Source organism: Thermobia domestica, chromosome 18 (assembly GCF_964235325.1).
Source record: "Thermobia domestica chromosome 18, izTheDome1.hap1.1, whole genome shotgun sequence".
Lineage (NCBI taxonomy): Eukaryota > Metazoa > Arthropoda > Insecta > Zygentoma > Lepismatidae > Thermobia > Thermobia domestica.
The window spans coordinates 150,612,485-150,636,933 of record NC_137471.1 but is presented as its reverse complement, the minus strand read 5'-3'; the positions used below and the strand labels follow the sequence as shown (position 1 = coordinate 150,636,933).

Below are 24,449 nucleotides of genomic sequence, written 5' to 3'. Positions count from 1 at the left end.
GATATACACTCCATTCAATTGATAAAAGCAAAAAAGAAAAAAAATGATGATATCAAGCGTTGAACAATGAATGATAAGCGTAAGAACTCGAAAAAATCAAGGGCGTTGGTCTATCTATACATTCCCCTTTATTACTTGGTAATATATTGCTTTGGACCAGCGTCCTATTTATATAACACTAATGTTTCAACATCTATAGCACTGAAAGTTATAACAAAACTAAAATAACTTTCCTATAGCGTAATTGCCGCATACCTATTGCTACCTAATACATATAAACCAAATGCATTGTTTCCATTAAAAACAAAAAAAATAACGTTACCCGAATCATACCCAAATAAAGAAACTTACACGGGTAAATTTAAGTGTCCTTTTTTTACAGAGAGAAAGGAAAAATATATAAAAAAAATACAGTGCATTAGGACAGGTCTCCAATTGCTCCCTGTAATTAGCAGAACTCGAAAACTTTATTCTTCTTTGTTATAAAAAATAAACTATCAAGTGTCCTAAAAATAGGACGCTGGCCCCAAATGGGTTAAAGCTGAAAAGCAAGTTTCTAACTTTCGAGATTCGGTGGGGAATAGTTAAAATAAAGGAAATAGCAATCTTTATTTTCATTTCTTATAAAATCTAACGAAGCAAATTCGGTATTTAATTTTTGTCTCTTCTGGGATTCAGTCTAAATTCGGGCAAAGTTCACGCTTAGGTCGCGCTAGAATTTTTAATCTTCCACCGATGTCTGTTACACCTGTACGCCTGCAGTTTCATACGCTTACGAGTACTCTTCCAGTTACTTTTTATGACTTGAGGGGCTTTTTTCCTCTTTGCAATGCATCTACTGAACTTCCACATAGTAACGCGTTTTCGTTTACGGCGCTTAAATTTAGGATCATGCACAACTTTCCTTTTAAGTTTACACTTACTACCACTGTATTTATCATGTAACTTGCTGCACGAGACTCGTACGTATTTACACTTGCGCTTTTTAGCATTCTTCGGAGTCGACATACACCTTTTTCGCATCTTGGCTTTCTCACGAGTTTGTTGATATGCCACTAACTTTAGTTCAGACGGTTAGAGTTCAGACGGTTACTGATGGGAGCACTCAGTCACACCGCTCGAAGTGAGCGAAACGCAAAACTCGCGGAAACAAAACATATACAAATGCTGATGGAGCAGCGTGTCCTGTCACATATATTTTGATTTGTTATTTAACTTGGAGGCTTGCATGATATTTACTCTAACCACGCCCACCTCCAGCGTGAAGTACTTATTCCCTCTAACCACTAAGTCCGCTTTAAATATAAAATTAACTACCCGAACATGACAATCGAACCCCGGTCGGGTTATAAAATAGAGAACATGTAAGTCGTATGTAGAGATAAAACCAGCGTAAAAATGTAGTTAAATACTATGGAGTCATAATACAAAGCTACCTATTTGAACAAGTACCACAAGTTAGTCCTTAGATTTCGCATTTGTTTTTCTTAATGCATATATCCATCATCACTGATGTTCGTGTTCGAGAAGGACGCGCGAGCAGGTCGTTCAAGCTTGCTTTGCTCTGATTCGGAGATGTAATGCTACCTTGTGCAGGTCACGTAGAACAGGTTGGTACAGCCTTTGCACTTGTCTTTTTTAATATATAACAAGTTTAAAAGTGTACTATAAATCCGTGTGCAGTTAGTGGGTAGGCACCAAGAAAATAAGAGAGTAAAAAACATTAGGTGCTTAATAGTGAAAGACTTGTAATCAATGGCGAACCTTGAGGGAAGTTACAAACAGTAAAAATTAAAATTTTTATCACTTCAAATTAAGATAAGAAAATTTACACGACTTAGTAACCATTGTATAGTATACGTAATCAAAACATTAGCAAGTTTGTTAAGTTGATTTGAAACGATGGAACTAATTTTAACCGATGTGACTTCCTTCTAAATGCACCATTGCTTATAACATTTGTTGGAGGCTTTCATCATAACCGGTTCCTAGTAGGGTATTGGCATACGCCAAGAAAAGTTGTTTATGACGCATGATGACACTATTCTCTTGAAGGAGTGAGTCACCCTTATATCAAATTAACCGTATATTCTTAATCTGTACGAAAATAAATGATATAATGTCACGGTCATATAATCGACCCAATGTGCTGCAAGCTCATTACTTACTCCAATATGTTTATGAGTAAAAGTGTTGACAACAAAAAGCGCCCGCATCTGTCCTTCTGCGCCCCCTAAGGATGTCTGATTACTTTTATAGCATCATCTACCCTGTAGGTTAGGTAATAGCCCATAGCTAAAAACTACTAATAAAATAAGGCATTAGGATACAAACTTTAGGTGATCTACACCAAAAATTGGTCGCACCACTTTCGCGATGAAGAAAATTAACATTTGGCATACTGTTCGTTTTTGTAACTGGCAAAAAAGTGTTTTTCTTGAAAACTGTATATAGAACAATGCGTAAACGTCGTTTGAAGTATTCGGTTTTTATTCAATTTAATATATATCAAAGCATATATAAGTAATCACGTAAGGAACTATTTTAAAAGCTAAAAAAAAAAAAAAAAACTGTCCAAACCTAAGGGCAATTAACGTAATCCAGTTCGTATGCCTATCACTACTCTTGAATGAGTTGACATTGGTAAAAGTCAACATTTTACAAATACTATAAACGAAAAAAATAAGTAGTGCAATTTAATTTACGGTGGAAAACAATAATGATATCAAAACAAAAGTACAAAGAAAACCCACCAACCACTTTTCGTTCATTGTTACGTATAATATTATTCTTATTCTTCTTCTTATTATTATTATTATTATTATTAATATATAAAGTCAGTGGTAGCTCACGCCTTCAACAAGTATACAACAGTGGCTTTAAACACATTATAAATATCCAATGGTCTTTGTCAGGTCGGGCTTTATATTTGTGAAGAAGAAGAACTAATTTTTTCAATAAGCAATTATTCTGTATCATATTAAAACCTGATCGTATATTTGATTGGAAGTACCGTCTATAATTGCCGGGAGAGTATCCATGAAATATCGAGTAGAGTGGATGTTATGGCGAGAGCATCGTGCTTTGGGTGTCCTGTGATGACGAGAGTTGTGGAGGGTTTTCTATACTTATTTACTACACTTACACACTTTTTTCCCTTTACACGTTCATACATTCTTTTCTTTTTTCTACACGTTTTCCCACTCGTTTTACACTCCTCACTTTTCTCTACCTCTTGTTCTGTTGAACTTGGCCTTTAGCCCCCTTTATCTGTTCGAAATTCTCTCCTTATTCTGACCTTTTCGTATTGTACCATACTTCTCTCTAAGAAATCACAGAAGAAACAATTGAAGAGAAATCGCAGGAAAAGTGGAATGAAGAAGTTGTCAAGAAGAGCAGTTAGAAAGGAATATACACATATAAAAGGCGTTATGAGAAAATAAATTATATGATTAATGTTTTACGAAGCATTTTACTTTTCAAAGCCAGGTCAGGGAGCCTTGAAATAGGGGTAAGATTGAAAAAAATTAAAGAAGTGAACGAAAAATGTCAATTATGTTTTAAAGAAGATGAAACATTAGAACACATATTGTTAAAATGTGAAGAAACCCTAAAAATCAGGGAAAATGGAAATGGATCCATGAAATGATAAAGGAAGGAAATTTGGTTAAACTAGCTTGGAGGCTAGGCTTTAATGTAAATGGAAGGGAACTAAGTGAAAAAGAAATAGAAAAAAACAAAGTACTTCTTGAATTTTGGTGGAAAAAGGAAATGGAAAACTTTAAATGAAAACAGAGCAGTACTTACTTTCTCTTTTTTTCTGTTTTTTCAGGAACCAAACTTCCGAAGAGAAGGAAGGAAAATACCTTGAACCTGAACCTGAACCTGAAATTTGACTTTTTTCCCGATTGCGACACTTCTTTTTTCACGTATTTTCGCTTTATCATATTTACTACTTTCTAACTGTTTTATGACTTTGTAACATATTGTTACTTTTTATCATTTTTCAACTATTCTAATCTTTACATTTTACACGTTTATTAACCTTTCTAAATTGCCGATATTCTTGTTCAATACAGTGATAATGATGCTATGAAAAAACTTTTGTGATGCTTACTACAAACAATCAATTGCCGAGTAAGCAATTGTGTCTGATGAAGAAGAATGAGAGGAGAAAGAAAAAGATTGGAAATATAAAGTTGCTTTTGTGAACGTACTTGTAAATCATTTCATTAACACTGGCAACGTAAAATATTAGCGGAGTATAAGAACAGTGTTAAATTCTTATTATTTTTCAATTCACAATGGCTGGTAAGGCGTGTGTTAAGTTGGAATTGATGTGCAAAGAAGAAATTGCTTATGACTTACCTCATGATGATCCGCTCGAAGGGAGAGGGTGGACATACGAACTAAGGATTGACAACAAAGATTTAATATTATCTACAACGGAAGGAGAGGTATCAGTGTACAAGGATACAGCTATGTGCTCTTTGGATGTGAAACTAAACGTTGATGGGGTGAAACCAGAATTAGCACTAGAAGAAGATCCTGCATTTGAAAGTAATATAGAAACGCTAAAAAAAAAATGTGGTTCAGGAGACTTGCGCGTCGTATTCTAATGACTCCCAACAATTAACAACAAAAAGTTTAATTTCAGTTCGGCCAGAAAGGTAATGTTCAATTTTTCATTAACTAATTGGCTCAGATTGATAATACGGTTACATGGTTTCGAAAATTTTGTTGGTTAAAAGCAATACTTCACGAGAAATATTTAGGTATGGGAGATATCATGAACGTAAGTTAGTAGCCTATAATTTGGAAATGACATGGCACACATAGACAAGCTGTATACCAAATAAAAATAATAACAAGATTGATACCATCCATACAATTCTTATGTAGTTCATATCTTGATAAAATAATTATTTCTTTATTATTGGTTACACATTTCTCACTAATTGTTTCACATATTTTAAATATGGGTGCTCGACGATATTGTTTTATTTATATAGAGACTTATGTAAAATACCAAATAATGAGAATGGTAATTATCCTAAAATTTTACAAATGTAAACTTGTAATATATTATATTCGAACATAAACTATGGACGTTTGTGATTTTATTTAGGATTTAGCTCAAATGGGTCTAGCTTGATTTTTCCGGCGGGCTTCGAAAGACATAAGCAAAATACAAGATAAAGAATATTTTAACCAACAATAGATGTTCATTATTTGTAGAGGTCCATACATCAGTCCATTTCATAGCTGCACTCATTTTTTCAAGGAAGTCGACTTTTTACATTCCCAGGAATTTTTTTTTAGGGTATGGACCTGCATTTCTCAATATGGGATCACTTTAGGGCTTGGTGAATGTACTTAATATATGAATTATTGTAAAAACAATGCTAACCAGCATTTGCTAGATGGACGGTAAAAATAAGATTGCTATGCAGATTAGAGCATTACGCAGAATGTGGGTAAACAAGGATAGCGCAAAATTCTGTATTTAGGATGACTTACATGTCTTACGTGTTGAATGTGTTCTTGTACGTTCCTCAAGTATTTTATAGGTAACATCCTGAAATGCTTTCTTTGCTTGTATATTTGTGTTCCAAAGTAACACAATACGTTAGGTATGTAACTTCTTAATTATATGGATCCCTTCATTCCGAAACATTTTCATAGTTGCGTGTTATGATTTGCCACACTAAATTTTGATACTTCATTTCGCTTAAAGTGGTTATTAGCTACTTTGACAAGGGATTACTTTGCACATCTGGCATTACTTCGCACAAAAAATGAAGAGAGTTTCAGTGTCTTCCGTCGGTAAAAATATTGAACTGTATACACGAAGTTTCAAATACCCTCTACGATAGAACATGTAACTTTATTTTCTTGTTAATGTTGGGGGCCAGCATCAGTTGTAATTACAGGGAGGGTTTGTTGTTGTAGTGGTATGGAAAGCAGTCATTGTAAAGACCGCCAAATTTTAAAAGAATTTCCGTCAATGTTAAGTCAGTTTCGTTATATTATACATTGTAACTTGCATTATGCAACGTAACTAATAACTGTTTGAACCTGTTAATACAAATATATTAGTTAAACGGCGGTTAAGTCCTACGGAGCGCCATTCTGTGCGTATTTAGTTGTCAACACAGTTTGTAAGTCATTCATAAAAAATACAAGTATAATGAATTGGATCCTAAAACCAACGGTGTTGACAATCTCTTACAGTTGAAGGTTGCAGGGTCCCTGACGATTCGAATGAATCGCTTCTACCCTACGACCTTACATACCACCCTAGTTGCATGCCTTCGGCATTCAAGTCATGACAAATCAGGGTTAATTTCCGAATCCCAATTGGGCTGTCAACGTTCAGGTTTTGATGAGGCATTTTAAGAAAATAAATCCACCCTGAGAGATTTTTAATGCTACAGCCCCACATTTCATTTCGTCAATTTTTTAATCATTAGTATTACTTCAGGCCCGCTCGTACCTACAAAATTGGTAGGTTTACAAATGTAACCTTTTAAAGTGCGCTAGCTAATACTTATGTGTGGCTTACTAGCAATTGCACTTATCTTTATTGAGAATAAAGTCACATCCGAGAGCATTTGTCACAATAGTGAAACACAAGATAACAGTAATATTAGCTCGTTCATTAAACATTATTGTTGTTCAGGGCCTACTCGTACGTAGCAATCTTAATATGTTCTCATAATATATTCTTTAATTTTACAATATACTGCATAACTGACGTACGCACTCCGTACTTACGATACATCATAGTATCCGGTGTTTATCGTAGTAAAGGATACCGTGGAATCGGAAACGGGCTTCCCTTTTTCTTTTGCTCGAGACCAGTTTATGATTCCCGGCACAAGAGTACAAGAGTTTTTTACAGACATCAGAAAGAATAACAATTAATTCACTTTTTCTAAATCCAAATCAAAACTCTATTTTTTTTTTATAAATCCAAATCAAAACTAATTATTATATCAAAATCTAAAATCCGAACATCAATTTTATTATAATGAACTTTTTTCTAATTATGCCAATTATTAACAGTCAGAACAACATTTTGAAATTATAGTCAATTGCCAAATCTGCACATTAGCTGGAACCCAACCAGGCGTCGCACTGGTTTCATCACTTTAATTTTATAACGAAAGTAGGGATGTCCCTAGGGGATGAACTATATTTTAACATTCAACTCTTCTTAACTTATAATATCGCTTTCTCTGAAGTCAGTTAACTTCCGGTATCATTAGTCACATTGAATTCACATTGACTTTTCATAGTAGACTGTATATATATATCAAACGACGAACAAATCAACGAGCAACTCTATCAAATTCAAGGTTGCTGTCAACTACTTTCAATATTATACTAAATTGTGTTTAACTTACAGTATTTTGACAGCGACTTAATCTTACATTAAAAATTTCGCATATTTTCCCATTATACAAACCTAACATCAGAGGAAAAAATTCACTATCTGAGGAGCACATTTTTTTAATTACCCAAAATTTAAACTTTATGATTAATTGTAGTTATTACTAGTACTTCTCTAATTATGTTCGTAATTATCTCTAATTGTGTAACATGTCTAAATGCTTGATTGTATGGGGACAGCTAAATGTTAATATAAACATAAAGAAGAATGATTTAAATCTCAAAACAAGATTTGATAACAAAATTTTATTATGAAGTTTGGTTCCCAAAACTGGAAAGACCTGAAAAAAGAAAGACAAAACTTAAACATCCTAATAAGAATTCGATACTGAAAGTCCGCATCCAAAACGGGATAGCCATACTTTTCAAAAGTGGTGCGGTATTATTACAATTTCAAAGTCCGAAATCGCGTTCTAAATCAATTACCTGTTTAAAATTTCCGCGCTGTCCTTCCTTTCCTTTCCACATTCATCTTTCATCTCCAAAAGCTGTAAGGAAACCATAAAACATGACATCTAAGTGAACGTACCTGATTGTAGAGCGATATTGATGGTTTCTTGGACTGGTGCGTCAGCGGCGGTGGGCACACACTTTGATTCTGAAAAGTAACCTTCGAAATTCGGGGAAATAATCAAAAAAAAAACAATAAATCTTTTTTCATAGTTTAAAAGTTCAAATTCGGTATTTCTGATTTCTCATCTCTTCCGGGGTTTAGCCCGAGTTCGGGTGAAGTTCACGCTTATTCTGTGCTAAGATTTTAATTTTCCATCTGTGCCGGTTGCGCTTGTAAGCTGTAATAGAGCACTTCTACGTGTACTTTTCCAGTTAGTTTGTTTAATTTCGGAACGTTTCTCTTTTTTACAGCGTATTTACTAAACTTCCACGTAATGACACGCCTTCCTTTACGACGTTTGGATTTACGCTGCATTGCGATACCTGTCATAAATTTCCTTTTAGGTTTGCGCTTACTATTACTATATTTTGCCATGTAGTTTACTATACAATGTTCATACGTGTTTTCGCTTTAGCTCTTTAGTTCTCCTCGGAGTCGATGTATACTCCATCCTCATGTTTGACTCGAAATAACCTCGCCTACAGCTCGACTTTAATTTGCATGTAGTTCGTCTTTGACCGAGTTTAGTGCGTTGCGAATTACGCTTACCAAGGCACTTTCCTTTTATTCTCAACTTATTTCCTACTGCACGCCTAATGTGTGGTTGTGCGTGCTGAGAATACGCTGTACGTGGATATCGACGAACATTGTTTTCTTCATGAGCAATCAACTTGTCTACTTTTTGAGTAGCACTACACTTAAATTTTCGCTCTTTACAATTTCGCAATAGTGAAGTACTAGCTTGAAAATTCAAACATTTCGGCAACTGAAAATTAATAAATGTTGCATCTGATGTACTGATATGATCACGTCTGCTCATTTTAACTCTACTGATTATGCTCCTCGAAATCGAGTTTACGTTAATAATGTATTACGAAAACTCAACTGGGTATCATTGGCCATCTTATGCTTCTTCTTAAACTTAGTGTTACATTTTGGTTCTATAACGGAAATATACTTTCGACTGCGTGTGCTTTATTGGAAGTGTTACTTTTACGCTTGTTTACGGTAAACATTTCCGACCGATATATTATGTACGAGATCTTCGCTACGTAAAACAATTCGCTTGGCGGGTCTATTGTGAATTTGAAGTCGTTTCCTTCTACAATACTCAAAGCTTATAAAGTCGGAATGGATTTGCAACTCTAAAACGCAAGTTACGTTAGATATACACTGTTACAAAAACAAATTTGAATTTGTTAAGTCGCGCAAAACCATTTGCCTGCGACACAAAACCGACAACACTGTAACTTCGTTATCACACAAAATCATCAATTGAACTCTCAAGCCTTCCCTGGCTTTTTCGAGAGGGTGGATACGCGCAACCTGAATGCTACCGCTTATCATGTGTGAAACATCGGTATCCCTTGCCGGCAAAACAATTACATTAGAAACAATTTTTTACAGGTAAGCGTAACGATTCTTCTTTTTCGCTATCTCTACACTGCATATTTCCTTTTCCTGACTTAACCGACTTTCTGATTTATTTGGCACATATCTTTCACAACTTGGGCCGGCTCGAATTCAAGAATATTTACGGTTTCTTTTCCGCCTTGCACTCTTTTATTTTGTTGGTTTGCCTACACTCAAACTGTGCCGTTCGCATTTATTCATAGAACAGAGTGAGACCTGTCTTTCATTCCACTACACTATTTTTAAACTCAGCAGTTACTGAATCAACATGATTGGCCGCGTTAACTAATTCAGAGCGTACTTCAGTTAAGGAGTTATTGGCTACTTTAATGTTATTACGTAAGCTGTCTGGTTTGGCATTCAATTCGCTCTTTCCTACTCTCCCAAATCGTTTCTGTTACAGGCTGTTGAGATTCACCTACTGATTTATGTATTTTTTGTTCTAGACATCCAATATTCATTACTATTTTTGAGCAATGGTTTCTAATTGTTTCTCTAGTTCCTCTGTCAACATTGCTTGAAATTGTTCTAAAACACTAGCCTCCATATTGATATGAATTACGAGCAACTAGTTCAAAGTACAAAAATATAAATGTCTGAGTTTAATACGAAAATAAGAAACATGCACTTAAAACATGAAACACTAAGAATTTTAATATTACGACCATTAACAACCAATCCTTTTCAAAACTGAGGTTTCACTTTGCGAAGTGCTTCAATATAAAATTAACACAGATATAAACTAGTACCATATACAACATTTTTCTGTAACTATTCTATCAGGCCTTGATTCCATTTTGTACTAATACACAATAACACACACAGCAAGGCCATGTGATAATATTTGAAAAACAGTATCACGTGACAGTTTCTACACAATAACTGTGTCTTCATCAGATTTCCACTCCTTCTGGCTGCTGGGAGTTGGTCATCACTTATATATACTGTCCGGAGATCAATTTTAATTATGTTCCGCCGCTTCTTTAAAAAGTAAAATTTGTCTGGTTTTCACTTTCACTTTTTAGCTGCACACGTGTCTAAGTAAAGGTTTACTTTTTTCCTTTGGATGCGTCCTGTCCTCTAATTACCCTTATTTTCCTTGTTATTGTTTCTCTTTCTTTCTTATTCCTTTTTATTCCTTCTTCTTTAAGCAGAATCTTCTCTCACTCCTTATTTATCGAGAATACTACATTCCAGTTCATTACCTTGCCTCCTGCTTTCATAATCTCTCTGGCTTCCTTCCATTTTCTCACCACAGTTCTGTTCTCTACTTCTATGACCTTTGCTCCTTCACACCCCATCCTGTTGTTTGTTTCATTCTTGTGCTTGGATATCGCATTGTTGTCCATTTTCAATCTTACATCATCCTGGTGCTGTTTAATCCTTTTTTTTTTTTTGCATTTTTTAGTTTCTCCTATGTAAATTTTGTTACACTCCTCGCATTCTACTCTATATATTACTCCCCCTTGATCTTTGTTCGCTATTGCTTTTCTCTTTTTTCTTCTGACTAGTTCAATTATTCTGCTTCTTTTTTTTCCTGTTCGTAATAATTCCTGCTTTATGAAACACTCTCTATATGTTCTCTGTTTTTTTGTAGTTATTGTGTTGAAACTGTCACGTGATACTGTTTTTTTTTTTACATATTATCACATAGCCTTGCTCAGTGTGTTATTTTGTATTAGTATTGAAACATTTACTCTTATTCATAAATGCACATGAAGGTGCATAGTTTAAAACATGTATATATGTGTGTATACTCAATCAGCTGTTTGCTATCCACTCACATCTACATAGAATTAAAAATAAACAAGAAAAATTTTTATGAGCTACATTAGTCTCTCTGTTGCTCTCAAGGTCAAAACATATTTACTTATTTTACATGAAAAATCTACATTACTTACTTCTTGTGTTTATCTATCCCTCTGCTTTATTTTTAATTAATTGTGTTCGCCGAGGATCTGATGGAAATTGACTGTCGAAACTAGGCTAATCAGCTTCAAAACTCAACACGTTATCTATATAACTAATGGTATTGTAAAAGCAGTTGCAGGAAGATTGCTATAATTTAATCCGGAAAACGGTCGCCATGTGGTTGAAATCGTGTTTTTGGTAGTTGTTCGATTCTTGTAAATATAATCGTAACCTTCACATTGATTTTCGTCTTTTTCCCAAGATTTGTTACTTGTTTATTGCATTTATCCCAGCTTTGCTACGGCAGTGGGACGTAATATTGAGGTCTCAAATATTCAGTAATAATAATAATAATAGTATAGGTAACAAATTCCGTATGAGGACACATTGTATTAAAGCCTGTAAAATAACCCGTAGCGTAAGCCATAAGTTACAAAATAGTCGGGATTGGAGAGAAGTGTCAGGACCAACAGCACGTACCCTTTCGATACGTTCCTAAAATTAGCTACATGTTATAAGGTAAAGTTTCCCTACAACTAGCTAAATGTTATAAAGGAAAGTTAAATGTTATAACGGAAAGTTTCGATGTAATTTTGGTGTAGAAAGTAGGGATTCTGAACTCACAAGAGCCGTAATTACAGTTGTTTTTAAGTAATGGTTATGCTGGCTAAGCTACAGAAGATGTCGAAGGGGTTTCGGGAAAGGGGTTCCGTACCATCATGAGACACCTCTACAGCTACTCAAATTTAAACGAAAGATTTCCGCTAATATTTTGTGTAGAATATATTCTGTACGTTTTCAGGAAAAAAAACTGTAAAAAAAAGAACTGAATATAATTGAAAACTAAAGCTTGTAATAAACTAACTTGTGAAAATTGCAAATATAGTAATAAAAGCTATGCTACAAAAATATATACACAGACCGTAATTCAGTGAGCTCTGAAATACAAACTTACAAAATGATGTATAAGATTCAGTCTACAGAGCAATTGTTGCTTAAAGAGGGGCGTGCAATATTTCTAGAATCGAGATAAGATGAGAAATGTTTACGATAGTTTTGGTCTCGTCTCGATTCTCATCTCCAAAGCATGACTATAGTGTGAGTTAACCTTGTCCCGTCTAGAATTAAAATGTTTCCTCCCGATTTTGTTTGGTTTGTTTTAGAATTAAGATGAGAAATTCGTCTTTTCATTAACAACATTACACAAACCGAAATATTTTTGTTGCCTATATCACGTTCCTGCTTGTAATGGTACGACCTGAGCGATAATAAGTTTTTAATTTTTAAATATTCTTCGAGATAATTGTTATTATTATTAGTATTATTCCTGAAAATTTGATAGTTCAAGTGCTGAAAAAAACGAATATTCAAATATTTGAATGTAATGAAGCGTGTTATCGCCGATCTATTTCCATCAAAATTCCTAAAGTAAAAAAAAAGAAAAAAATGCTTGACGTGTACTCGATCGAAGAACCTCAAGAATACTTGTCAAGCCCCTAGACCACTGAACCACGATCACTACCCTGTAAATGGTTTGTCTTTTTCTTGTTACTTTAAGTTTCTCTGCCTCAGCTTGTAAAGTTGTATATATTTTTAAATTCGTTTCAAAACGCGTTTCGTGTTCCTCTTATGATGATATAAGTGAATGGTACACTTTCTATTAATACGTTTAGTTGTTCTTAAACCTTTGGATCGCAAGTTGTTTTTTTCTCCACACGATACTACAGATAAGACAGATTTAATTCTCATACTGTGCATTTGTGTCAAGGCAGCAGATAATACCCGGTCATAGACTTATGTCCACCACGATAGTTTAATTTGATATAGTGACACAAACTACAGCAACTTATTTTGAGACAATAGTGATTTGGTACTACATTTCATATTTCTACAATATTTAACCCTCTATCGTATGCTGTATATCTGAATATACAATTTTTTAAGTCCTTCTTATGGTCATACACATGAAGCTATGTCGTAGCTGCTCAGCGTTTACACAGATATACAACTGAAATACCCACAAAACTAGTGAGATGTCAGCACCGCTCATTCTTTAGTCAGGCGGTAAGTTGGGAAGTGGATTTTGTGTTGTGTATTTTCTCTGTTGTTATTAGAGTGTTTGTAAAAATTCTAGAAACCTATATATACTAGTTAAGTGCTCGTAAAAAATCTGTTCGTCGATTTCGTAATTTAAACAATTGTATTACGTATTTTGTTTTCAATTATTGCTTATTTTCTGATCTACACGTCATTTTTTATATGTGTATATTTGGATGAACAGTGTGCGACTGTGTATAATTTTGTTTAGAGAAAGAAGTACGGAAGACCATGAATCCTAAAATGTTTTATGGCAAAAATAGTAATGCAAACTATACTCCACCGCGCTCAAGCGATGAAGAGAGTTATGAAAGTAGTGACGACAGTGTGGTTGATGTGACATGTGTTCCGCAGTATGGCATAGGTATGGTTTTTAGTATTGAAAGTGGAATACTCTATCATATAGAGATAATTTATGCATGCATAGTTATTATGCCCTATGTTTATCAGCATTTCTGTAGGAGTCAGAATGCTTTTTGTTCTCGACATGGTCTTGTAATCCAGGATGGATACTACTATACTGTATACAGGATGTTCCAAAATTTTGCTCGGTTGCTGGAGACTGCATTGTAACAAAAAGAAATGAAAAATAGAATTATTAATCTGAGACCGTACAAATAATTGTGTATTGAGAAAAATGTGAATTTTTTTAGGCCCAGCATATTGTAACTACTAGTGCCATAGTGTTCGGTGCAAACAGAGATACATTATCGCATTCAACTCCAATTTGAAAATAGATGATTAGGTCTAATATGGTTTCTGTCCAAGCCACCCAAGACAATCAAATTTACTTTTCATGTGATTCTATTTTAGTTGTAAAATATGAGCCTGGTTTTAGTCATGACTATTTTACTTTATTTTTGCTACTCTTTGCAAACCAGATTTAAATTTGCTTCTGTAATATTGCAATGGTCCAAGTCTAATACTTCACAGGGATAGATTTTTTTAAGAAAAGACAAGAAGTTATGTCATTGTAACGGAAGTAGTCCATAATATATTCTGAATAATTAATTTTTTTCTAAATGTTCTTCTGTTTTCCTAATGGCAACTTTTTTCAAAATCAGATTCAGAAGATGCAAGTAGTGGTGAAGAAAATAGCTACCTCAGCGAAGGAACAACGTTCGAAACAACGACCAACAATACCAAAATCGGAGGTAATCCAGACTCGGTATCTGACTTTGGACTATCCACCTCAACAGCTAATAATTTGGTGACCAACAACAGTTAGAAAACTTCACTTGATTTGGAAGAGTAACGCGGATAAGACTGAAGATGAAACACCTCTTTGGTGTGGCAACATTCCTACTCACAGAGATGTGCTTACACCTGTGATGTACTTTCGTCAAATTTTTGACTCTGATCTTTTAATTGAAATATGCAAGCAAACAAATTTATATGCAATTCAGACCGACGTTACTTCTAATTTCAATGTAAACCCTACAGAAATGGAACAATGTATAGGAATAACGTTCTACATGTCTCTGATTAGTGTTCCCGGAACAAAACGATATTGGAATTGCAAATGTGGAATAAAACAAGTGTCTGATGTAAAGCCTCTTCGACGTTGGGAGCAGATGAAACGATACTTTCATTTTGTTGATAATTCAGAACGGTCATCTAAATCACCTGACCGCTTACTCAAAGTCAGACCTCTCATTGAAGGCATACGGAGAAATCTAAAGAAAATTCCTATTGAACAAAATTATCTGTAGATGAACAAATTGTACCTTTCAAAGGAAAAAGCAGCATGAAACAATATAACCCTAAGAAACCGAAAAAATGAGGTTCCAAAATTTATTGTTTAGCTGGCGCGAGTGGGATCATATACGATTTCAAAGTGTATATAGTTTCGACTGTACACCCAAGTAACCTCCCTAATGTGGGCATCAGTTGTAACGTAGTCCTACGTTTAGCTGAGCGAATTCCAAAAATAAAAACCATTTGCTACTTTTTGACAATTGGTTTTGCAGTCCCGAACTGGAAATTGAACTTTCGAAGACAGAAATTCATAGCTTAGGCACAGTGCAACTGAACCGAGTCCCTAACAATAACATGCCATCAGATAATTACATGAAGAAAACAGGGCGAGGTTCAACAGTTGAGAAAACAACCAGTTTTCCAGGCGGAGAACTGATTTTTGTGAAATGGCACGATAACAGGTGCGTCAATCTACTGACCACATTTATAGTAGCATATCCGGAGAAAAAGGTAGCCAGATATGACAAGAAGTTGAAACGTCATATTGAGATATTACGTCCAAAATGTGTGAGAGTTTACAACAAGTTCTACTGATTGTGGTATTCCAGAGACAAAGCAAATAGATCATTTCGACTTCAAGGCTGATATTGCAGAATCTTTATGCTGGGCTGGAAACACAACAAAACAGGGTCGTTCTAGTTCATCAGAGGAAGAAGTGCACCCAAAACGAAATAAACCATCAACACCAAATCAAGACACTCGAAAGGATACAGTAGTTCACTGGCCGTTGTATTTAGATAAATCTCAAAGCTGTAAGAACCAGAACTGTCAAAAGGTTACTGAAGTTGAGTGCGTCAAAATGCGACACTTATCTTTGCTTTTTGCCAAACAGAAATTGTTTTTACTTTTTTTTCACAATAAAAGTGCAATGATACGCTGTGTTCTCCAGTGGAACAGTACATGACATCTGTTTTTTTGACTCTCTGTTTATATAGTTAGGAGTACTGGTAAATCGAAACTTTATTGTACATTGTATATTTCAATATACACACCTGTATTGTTTTAGTTATTAAATATAAAAATTTAAAAGGTTATTAAATGTCTTTTATGGACGACTTCCACGACTAATAAACAGTTTTTAAATTTTTATTATTGATATATTATGGTGTGTGATAAGGGGTTAATATAATAAAACATGTAATATAGCGTAACTTTGTCATGTAATATAGCGAATGATTACATGTTTTCTTGCTACTTAATCATTATCTCATTTACATTTCATTGTTTGTTGAATTTGTTACAGGCGCGATAACATCTTTGCTTTCCACGGAGAAGGGAATACGTTTACTACATTAAATAAAGCCATTTCTCATTCTTATGAGGAATCTGATACTTCGACGCAGTTTGGCAAAGGATTTCATCGATCAAGTTTGACAACAAATATGGTGACTCAGGAAAGTGAAAAGCGTCATACCTACCAAAATAGTTATAAACGCTCTAGGCAAAGATCAACTATGTCATGCGGTGAGTTTGTGCATTCAGGGTAGAAATCTCACATATGTGGAGTATGTGGAGAGGAATTTAGAGTATGTTCAAGTTTGGCTACGCACATGGTGATTCATACAAGAGGAAAAATACACACGTGCCTAGAGTGTGGGAAGGCATTTAATCATCGTTCAACTTTGGCTACACACATGTTAATCCACAGAGGAGAAAAATCTCACACGTGCCAAGAGTGTGGTAAGGCATTTACTAAACGTTCAAATTTGGCTACACACATGTTAATCCACACAGGGGAAAAGCCTCACACGTGCCAAGAGTGTGGTAGGGCATTTAATCAAAATTCAATTTTGACTACACACATGTTTATCCACACAGGAGAAAAAGTTTACACATGCCAAGAGTGTGGTGAGGCATTTACTCAATGTTCGACTTTGGCTACACACATGTTAATCCACACAGGAGAAAAACCTCAGATGTGCCATCAGTGTGGTATGACATTTACTCAACGTTCACATTTGGCTCGACATATGTTAATCCACAAAGGAGAAAAACCTCACATGTGCTGAGAGTGTGGTAAGGCATTTAATCGACGTTCAAATTTGGCTACACACATGTTAATGCACACAGGAGAAAAACCGCACATGTGACATCAGTGTGGTATGACATTTACTCAACGTTCACATTTGGCTCGACATATGTTAATCCACACAGGAGAAAAACCTCACACGTGCCAAGCGTGTGGTAAAGGATTTAAACTACGTTCAAGTAGTGTTGAGATACCGTGAAATATTTTTTGGGTATATACCTTGGGTAAATACCCAGGTACTTACCCAAATTGGGTAAATATACGGGTTTTTACTTTTTCAATCTTATATGTGATGCAGGCATTTTTTGCAGTACGTATAAGTAATTTGAAAGTAACAGTAGATCCAGTAGAAAGTAATACAAATGTCAAAAGACAGTAAATTTATTATTTTCCGTAATATAAATCAGTTACGTGGTTGTTCCTGTTTTGATAATAGTAACATAAAACAAGTATGTTTCTCTAGAGAACTTATTTTTTAAACACTGTTGACGCTGCAAAAGATCAGTTATTTTTTCAATAATTAAATAAACTAAAATATAACATAGAACGCGAATAAGTGTCTTTCTTTTAATTTACATTCTACTAAAGACTATGTGCGACAAGCTATTAAAGTTTACATGATTTGAAATATATTTTTCTGTTATATTATGCATGCTTTAATAACTACAAATAAAACAGTAGGAGTATGAGTATGAGAGGGAACTTTCACATTTACACTACACTTGCTAGCTACACATCAAAATGTAATAAAAATTGAGCTATCTTTAGCTAATATAAGGAAATTTTATTTTCATATTTTGCATGAAAGTAGCATTTTTCGAAAGAAGAGACATAAAATACCATTGGAAAATGGGCTTCTCATGACGATTACGTCAGTTTGTTTAATCAGTTTCTGATTGGATGGCATGAGATTCATATGCCTAATTCAAATGATTTCATACTTTAATTTAGAATTCGGCAAAATGCCGTTAGTTTACTCTGGTTTCTAACATCTCATTTGACAGCATCATCATCCACGGCATTTCTATCTTAAGCTAATAAAAGAACAAATGAATTACAGAACATTAAAGAATTAACAGCGTTTTCGAAATATTCTAGCTATACACTTAAGGGCAAAACGTTATCTCGTTTTGAGGTGACATTTCTACCAAGATTATTCATCAGCTTCATCGGATATATGGAATGAATATATGGCATCATCACCGCTGAGGTCTCCACCTATCTCACACACGGAAAAAGTGTCATGTCATTGTCTTCGTCAAAGGTTTTCCTTTCTTTGGTACCATGTTCACTTCGAGTGTTATTTAGAACCCACTACGTCTTCTTATTACGTAATCTTGCAGTTTGAAATAAATACCCATTTTTTGGGTAGGAAAATAAAATTTCGGATTTACCAGGTATTTACCCAATTTTTATTTACCTACCCAGTGGGTAAATACCCAAGTCCCATCTCTACGTTCAAGTTTGTCTTCATTTATTTAATTCACACAGGAGAAAAAGATTGCACATGCTTAGAGTGTGGTAAGGCATTTAATCGAGGTTCCAGTTTAGCTGCACACATGTTAATCCACACACGTGCCAAGAGTGTGGTAAAAAATTTAATCAACCTTCAAGTTTGGCTACACACATGTTAATCCACAGAGGATAAAAAATATCAGACATGCTACGAGTCTGATGGCGAATTTAAATATCGTTTAAGTTTGGTTACACACATGTTAATCCATACAGGAAAAAAAGGTCACGTATGCTAACAGTGTGGTTAGAAGTTTAATCGAAGTTCAACTTTGGCTACACATGTTAATATGCATTAGAATATGCATTAATATGCCCTGAGTGTGTTATGTCATTTGATATACGTTGAAGTTTGACTAGAGACATTTAATCCACACAGGAGTAAAACATCACACATCTCAAGAGTGTGGTAAGGCATTTAATCTACGTTCGAAATTGGCTACACACATGTGAATCCACACAGTAGCAAAATTTCACCTTGCAAAAATCCAGGAATAGAATTTATTCAACGTTCATACCTGCTGAGCAACACAGGATCAAAACCTCACACGTGAAAGGTGTGGATGTCAATATAGTCTACGCTCAAACCTTGAAATGCAGTTGAACACAAGTCAGTCACCAAAGAGATGGAAAGAGCTTAGCAAGGCATTTACTCAAGGTTCACGCATTTCAAAGTAAATGATAATCCAGAAAGAACAAAACTCTCACACGTGCGGAGAGTTTATATGAGATGTCGCATACTGTTGGAAGAATAACTATGATATAATCTAAGGTGTTATTTTTACGTGTGCTATAAAAATTCTACTATCCCAAATTGAGTGCTTGAGTAGAATAGTCGACAAAGGGATGTCATTTGTGTCAGCTTGTAAACCGATTATTGTAAAAAGGTCTCTTTTCAAGATGAACCATGAATCTGTTGACACAATCTCTTCATTACTTCCTCAGGTTTGTTATCTATCTGGAACGGGCCTTCTGGTTGTGTCCTCACACACTTCTGTATTTGTTGTGTAGTATAATGTTTCACCAACAAGAATAAAAATTTTAATTCCATATTTTGGAGGTCTTTTAGGCATATAAATACGAAATCCACATTTTCCCCGGAAACCGACAAGTGTCTCACCCAAAGTTGCTAACATACCAATTAAGAAAACTGTTGTTGCAGTTGTTTACAATTAATTCAAAAAAGGTCACGAATTGGGGCTAATCTGGGGCTGAAGGTTATATCTGATTATGTTATTCATTAGCATCTTCCACTCATTCATCCATCATATCCTGCACAGTAATCACTTTCTGCTCAGTTTGGCTTCTCCGTTTCCCATCATCACATAGAGATGACCCTACGCAAAAGACACATTCATTTGTCTGATTAACAATACACATGTGTTAACTTGTGCTTCGCACCTCCCCTCATTCTCCATCCTCGTTATCCCTTTACACATTTTTTATTTTCTCTAATTGTATTGTATTTATATTGAATCAATCTGTCTATATTAAGTTGTGTTATATATGTTCACTTACATTATAATGCTAAGGATCAAAGTTCCATACGACCATTTTTCTTTTTCTTTTTGATTTTTTGTTAGTTGTTATACCATATAATTGTAAAATTTCGACAGAGCACAGATCTCTACTTACACTTTGTAAATAAATTATTTTCCAACACTCACGTTACAGAGGGCGTAACCTTCTCATAGGTTGGTAGCCACTTTGGTTTGCCGGTAAAACGTAGTGCATTCACATACTTTCTCAGCTGCCGCATATGTAGTGAGGCGTAGCTGCCAAGTCTAGACTCTGTTTATTGCACTCATGTGGGCGCACAGTGATGCTACTTCATTAACAGGCGACAGGTTGCAAGAAATTGAGAGTTTTCACGAGCGTACTGGCTGGAGAACACAAGTAGTATAATTTTTGATCATCATTATGATCATTTTCACTCTTGTCCTGTTCTCATTTCATAGTTTAGGATACTGTTTCAGTTCGGTTATTTTACCGCATATGAAAATTGACGATGGAAAGTCTTTCATACATCCTTTGAAGATAAAATTGCCGGGGTGGCTCAGTTGTAAAGCGTTCACCTGTGATACATGGGGTCTCGGGTCCAAACCCTGCTCCCGCCAAGTTAATTTTGTGATGGACAAACACCGTGTGCTTGGGTTTCCTCGGAGTTCTCCAGTTTCCTCCCACTTTTTTCATTCCACAATATCATTCATTGCTCATCATCACTGCCTCCCTTAGTCTAGCCGGAATATCCGTGGGACGTAAAACTCAAAATTTCATTCCGTTTAATCGTTTGGACATAAACGAGATGCGTAGAAATCGAAGAGACAGAGCATACACTAAACCAAGTTCCCAGAGTTCCCGTTCTCCAATCAGTGGCAACCACCAAGCATCATCAACGAGTTCACCACCATTTAAGAAGCATACAAATGCACATAGCATCTCGAGATCCGACTCTGATTCCAACCAGCTTATCCTCCTCTGCAGCCTGTGTACAGCTTGCTACAGCAAAACTACAATCCAAAGTACTTTAGTACGAAGGTTTTACTTCTCTAACTTCTTCAGTATCGGCAACGCAAAGATATTTCGCAAATGGTAAAAACCAAAAAAATAATTCATTATTAAATCACAGTCAGCTAACTTCGCAAAATAATTCGTGACAATCCAGTTTCGAAATGTTCAGGAAAACTGCAACTTTAAGTTCTATCAACAACATCCGACACTAGCAAAATCAGCCACATACCATGTCAATAGTAGTACGAGGGGTCCCTCTATCTATAACACTTGATATATAGGCCGAACTTCTTGAAGTGGGATACACCTTTAAAAATGCATCCGTATTCGGAACAATCAGGGACCAACGTACATAGTTCGAATTCTGAGAACATCACAGGATACTATCAACGACCTTTTGCATAAACAAATCTTATTTTTCAAAAAGAGACGCCGATTTGAACAATCCTGCTCATTACGACCAATTCCTCTCCCAGATAAACGCTGTCAAGAAAACAAAGTACATTCTACTAACAGGTGCAACCTATGAACCTGTTATCCTACAAAGAGGTCCACACTTTTCCTCTTCCTATGAAAACTGTCCGAATCTGCAACAAGTTCCAATCTGCAACACTTGGTATCAATTCTCACCTCCGACATACAGCTACAAGTGCAAGTCTCGGCTCTCTCCAGAAGAATTCAGGCCGAAACTTGTAGTACCACAATTGACTCATTATGTTCAAAATCGAAAAGGTGAGACTTCGAAAGACTAATCAATTTCTTTATATGCATAAACTATTAGCATTTGTCACCCACACTCTTCAAAACGTTCATCTTTTGCACAACCATTAATATTAATACAGGTTCAGCATTCAGCTTGCAACATTCTTCACCTCGATTTTCATGACACTTACAGTGGTTCGTACGTGCACTTTCATGTATCTCCACTCGAAACAACTATTTAACTTCATAGTGATCATGTATCTAGTTATTTGACTATGACTTTTATTTCTATTTCTCAACATTCTCTTGTACTTACTTCATAAACTCATATTTTAACAACTATTACACGAGGAACAATTTGACACATTACTTATCAGTAAAACGCATCTCACTCCCAAACTTAATTGCAAATTTACCGGCTATCAACTCATTCCACAGGATATGAAGCTTCCGGCTCGATGCGCCACTAGCGGCGTTACAATACTATTTTATGCTTATACATGTAATATTTTCCATAAGTAGAAGCTTTGCTTTGTATATACTTAAACACAAACAAAATATTTGCTGAGCAAAACAATATATTCACATAAAAAATATTACATACGTGTTACAGTTTCGCCAACTAACATTTTGGCTTCATCAGACACTATGAGATACATGAGAAACGTGCAGTCTTATATACACACAAGAGCTTAGATATCTTGCTTCTGATTGGCTCCTAGCAGCAGCCAATCCACTTCCAGTATTCTAATTCGTATTTCCCTATACCGAGGCTTCCTATCTGTTGTAAATTACACACACATCAAAAGGACGATCTTAGCACAACTAATCTAAAGTAACAAATAATTGGCATAAATAATGAAATAATATTATAAATATATATAAATACACATAAATAAATATATAAATAAACAGATAAACACAATTACTCATACACTTAAAAAGACGACACACACATACAGTATATACTAGTGGTAGGAACAGAAACCGGTTTTACGGTTTCTGGTTTTTAGAAACACCGAAACCGGTTTTTCAAAATTTCCAGAAAACCGGTTTTCTCCAAAAGACCGGTATCGGTTTTCTTCAGGACCCGGTTTCGGTTTTCTTCATTTCTGGTTCGGTTTTCATCGAAACCGGTTTCGGTTTTCTCCAAAACCGGTTCTTGTATTCTTCAAAGACCGGTACGGTTTTTCTACTGAAACCGATTTCGGTTTTCTTCAAAGCTGGTTCAGTTTTTCATCAAAACCTGTATCAGTTTTTCCAAAACTGGTTCTATTTCTGACCAGAATATTTTTCGTTGTTTTCCGGAGCCCATTTCCTTTCCACAGATAGTTTTATGTGTTTTCCAGAACAGTTTTGAGTTTTAGTTTTTACTAAAACCATTGCGATGTTTACCGAATCCGGTATTGGTTCCTTGAGAATCTACATATGTCTTGGATCCTCAAATCAGTTTAGTTTTCAATCAAAATTGGCTTCTGTTTTCATCAAGAACTACCTTTGAGCTTCTACTTAAATCCAGTTTGAACTTTCATCAAAACCCAGTTGGGATTTTTGTTATAACGATACTTTATTATTAATATTAATATTATTATTATTATTAGTTACGCTTAAAAACATGTTTTTCCTTCGATTCAATATTCACTCTTCTGGAAATCTCTAGTTGTTTCGAATACAATTACATTCCTTATTATCAATAGATTTTCAGAACCTGGATTTATTTCAACTAGACTAGCTTAACCTGCACTCTCTACACAGCGCATCATTCACATATGAGCATGAATCTCCTTGTCATTCCTCACAACATCTCTACATGTCCCCTTATAGACACAAATGAAAGACGTCTTGATAAAAATCGGCAAGGGGTACCACAAAGGAGAGATTTTTTCGATTATTTTTTCAACATCTCGCACCGTTTGCAAGATTGAGCCTACTTCTGGTTGGAATTTCTAATTCATGTATGATTAGTGCGTTTTTTCTTCTTGCATGCAGTATGTAATAAGCAAATACATTACATACACAATTTATAACAATGCCACTGATATATGGTGTCCATTAGCAAAACATTCTAAATATTAAAGATTCTCCATCACTCGAGAAATAGTTTTCTTCCATTTTCATTATCAATTGGTCATGAAACAAACGCCTGAGAAATATACAACCACTGTATAAAAACATGTTGTGTTGGAGTGTATAACTTGAAAAATGTGTTATTTTTTAAAATGTCATCACTTCCAGTGTACCCTAAAAAATGTATTAAAGAAATAATGGCCATTTTTTTTAAATATTCAATTGGAACTGGGCCAATCTACACAAAATTTGGAATCGACCAGCAAAAATGGCACGATTCTAGCACTTGCGGTTTTCGAGATCTCATTGTCAAAAGGATTGGAGACAAACATATAAACTTTTCTTTGCAGACAAACATATAAACCTAGCATTTTAATATAT

At 35.0% G+C, this 24,449-nt stretch overlaps 1 protein-coding gene across 1 annotated transcript; it reads left to right on the top strand.

The window, feature by feature from the left end:
* The first annotated feature begins 3,862 nt into the window (after positions 1-3,862).
* LOC145674807 (uncharacterized) lies at positions 3,863-19,823 on the top strand. Its single transcript, XM_081745025.1, has 2 exons — positions 3,863-4,670; positions 16,491-19,823. Exon 1 carries the CDS (start codon positions 4,305-4,307, stop codon positions 4,617-4,619), a length of 315 nt encoding a protein of 104 aa, XP_081601151.1. The 5' UTR covers positions 3,863-4,304; the 3' UTR covers positions 4,620-4,670; positions 16,491-19,823.
* The last annotated feature ends 4,626 nt before the right edge of the window (positions 19,824-24,449 follow it).

Bases quoted from the DNA above. Each gene is read 5' to 3' on its own strand.
- LOC145674807 (XM_081745025.1), top strand. From the start codon at position 4,305: ATGGCTGGTAAGGCGTGTGTTAAGTTGGAATTGATGTGCAAAGAAGAA.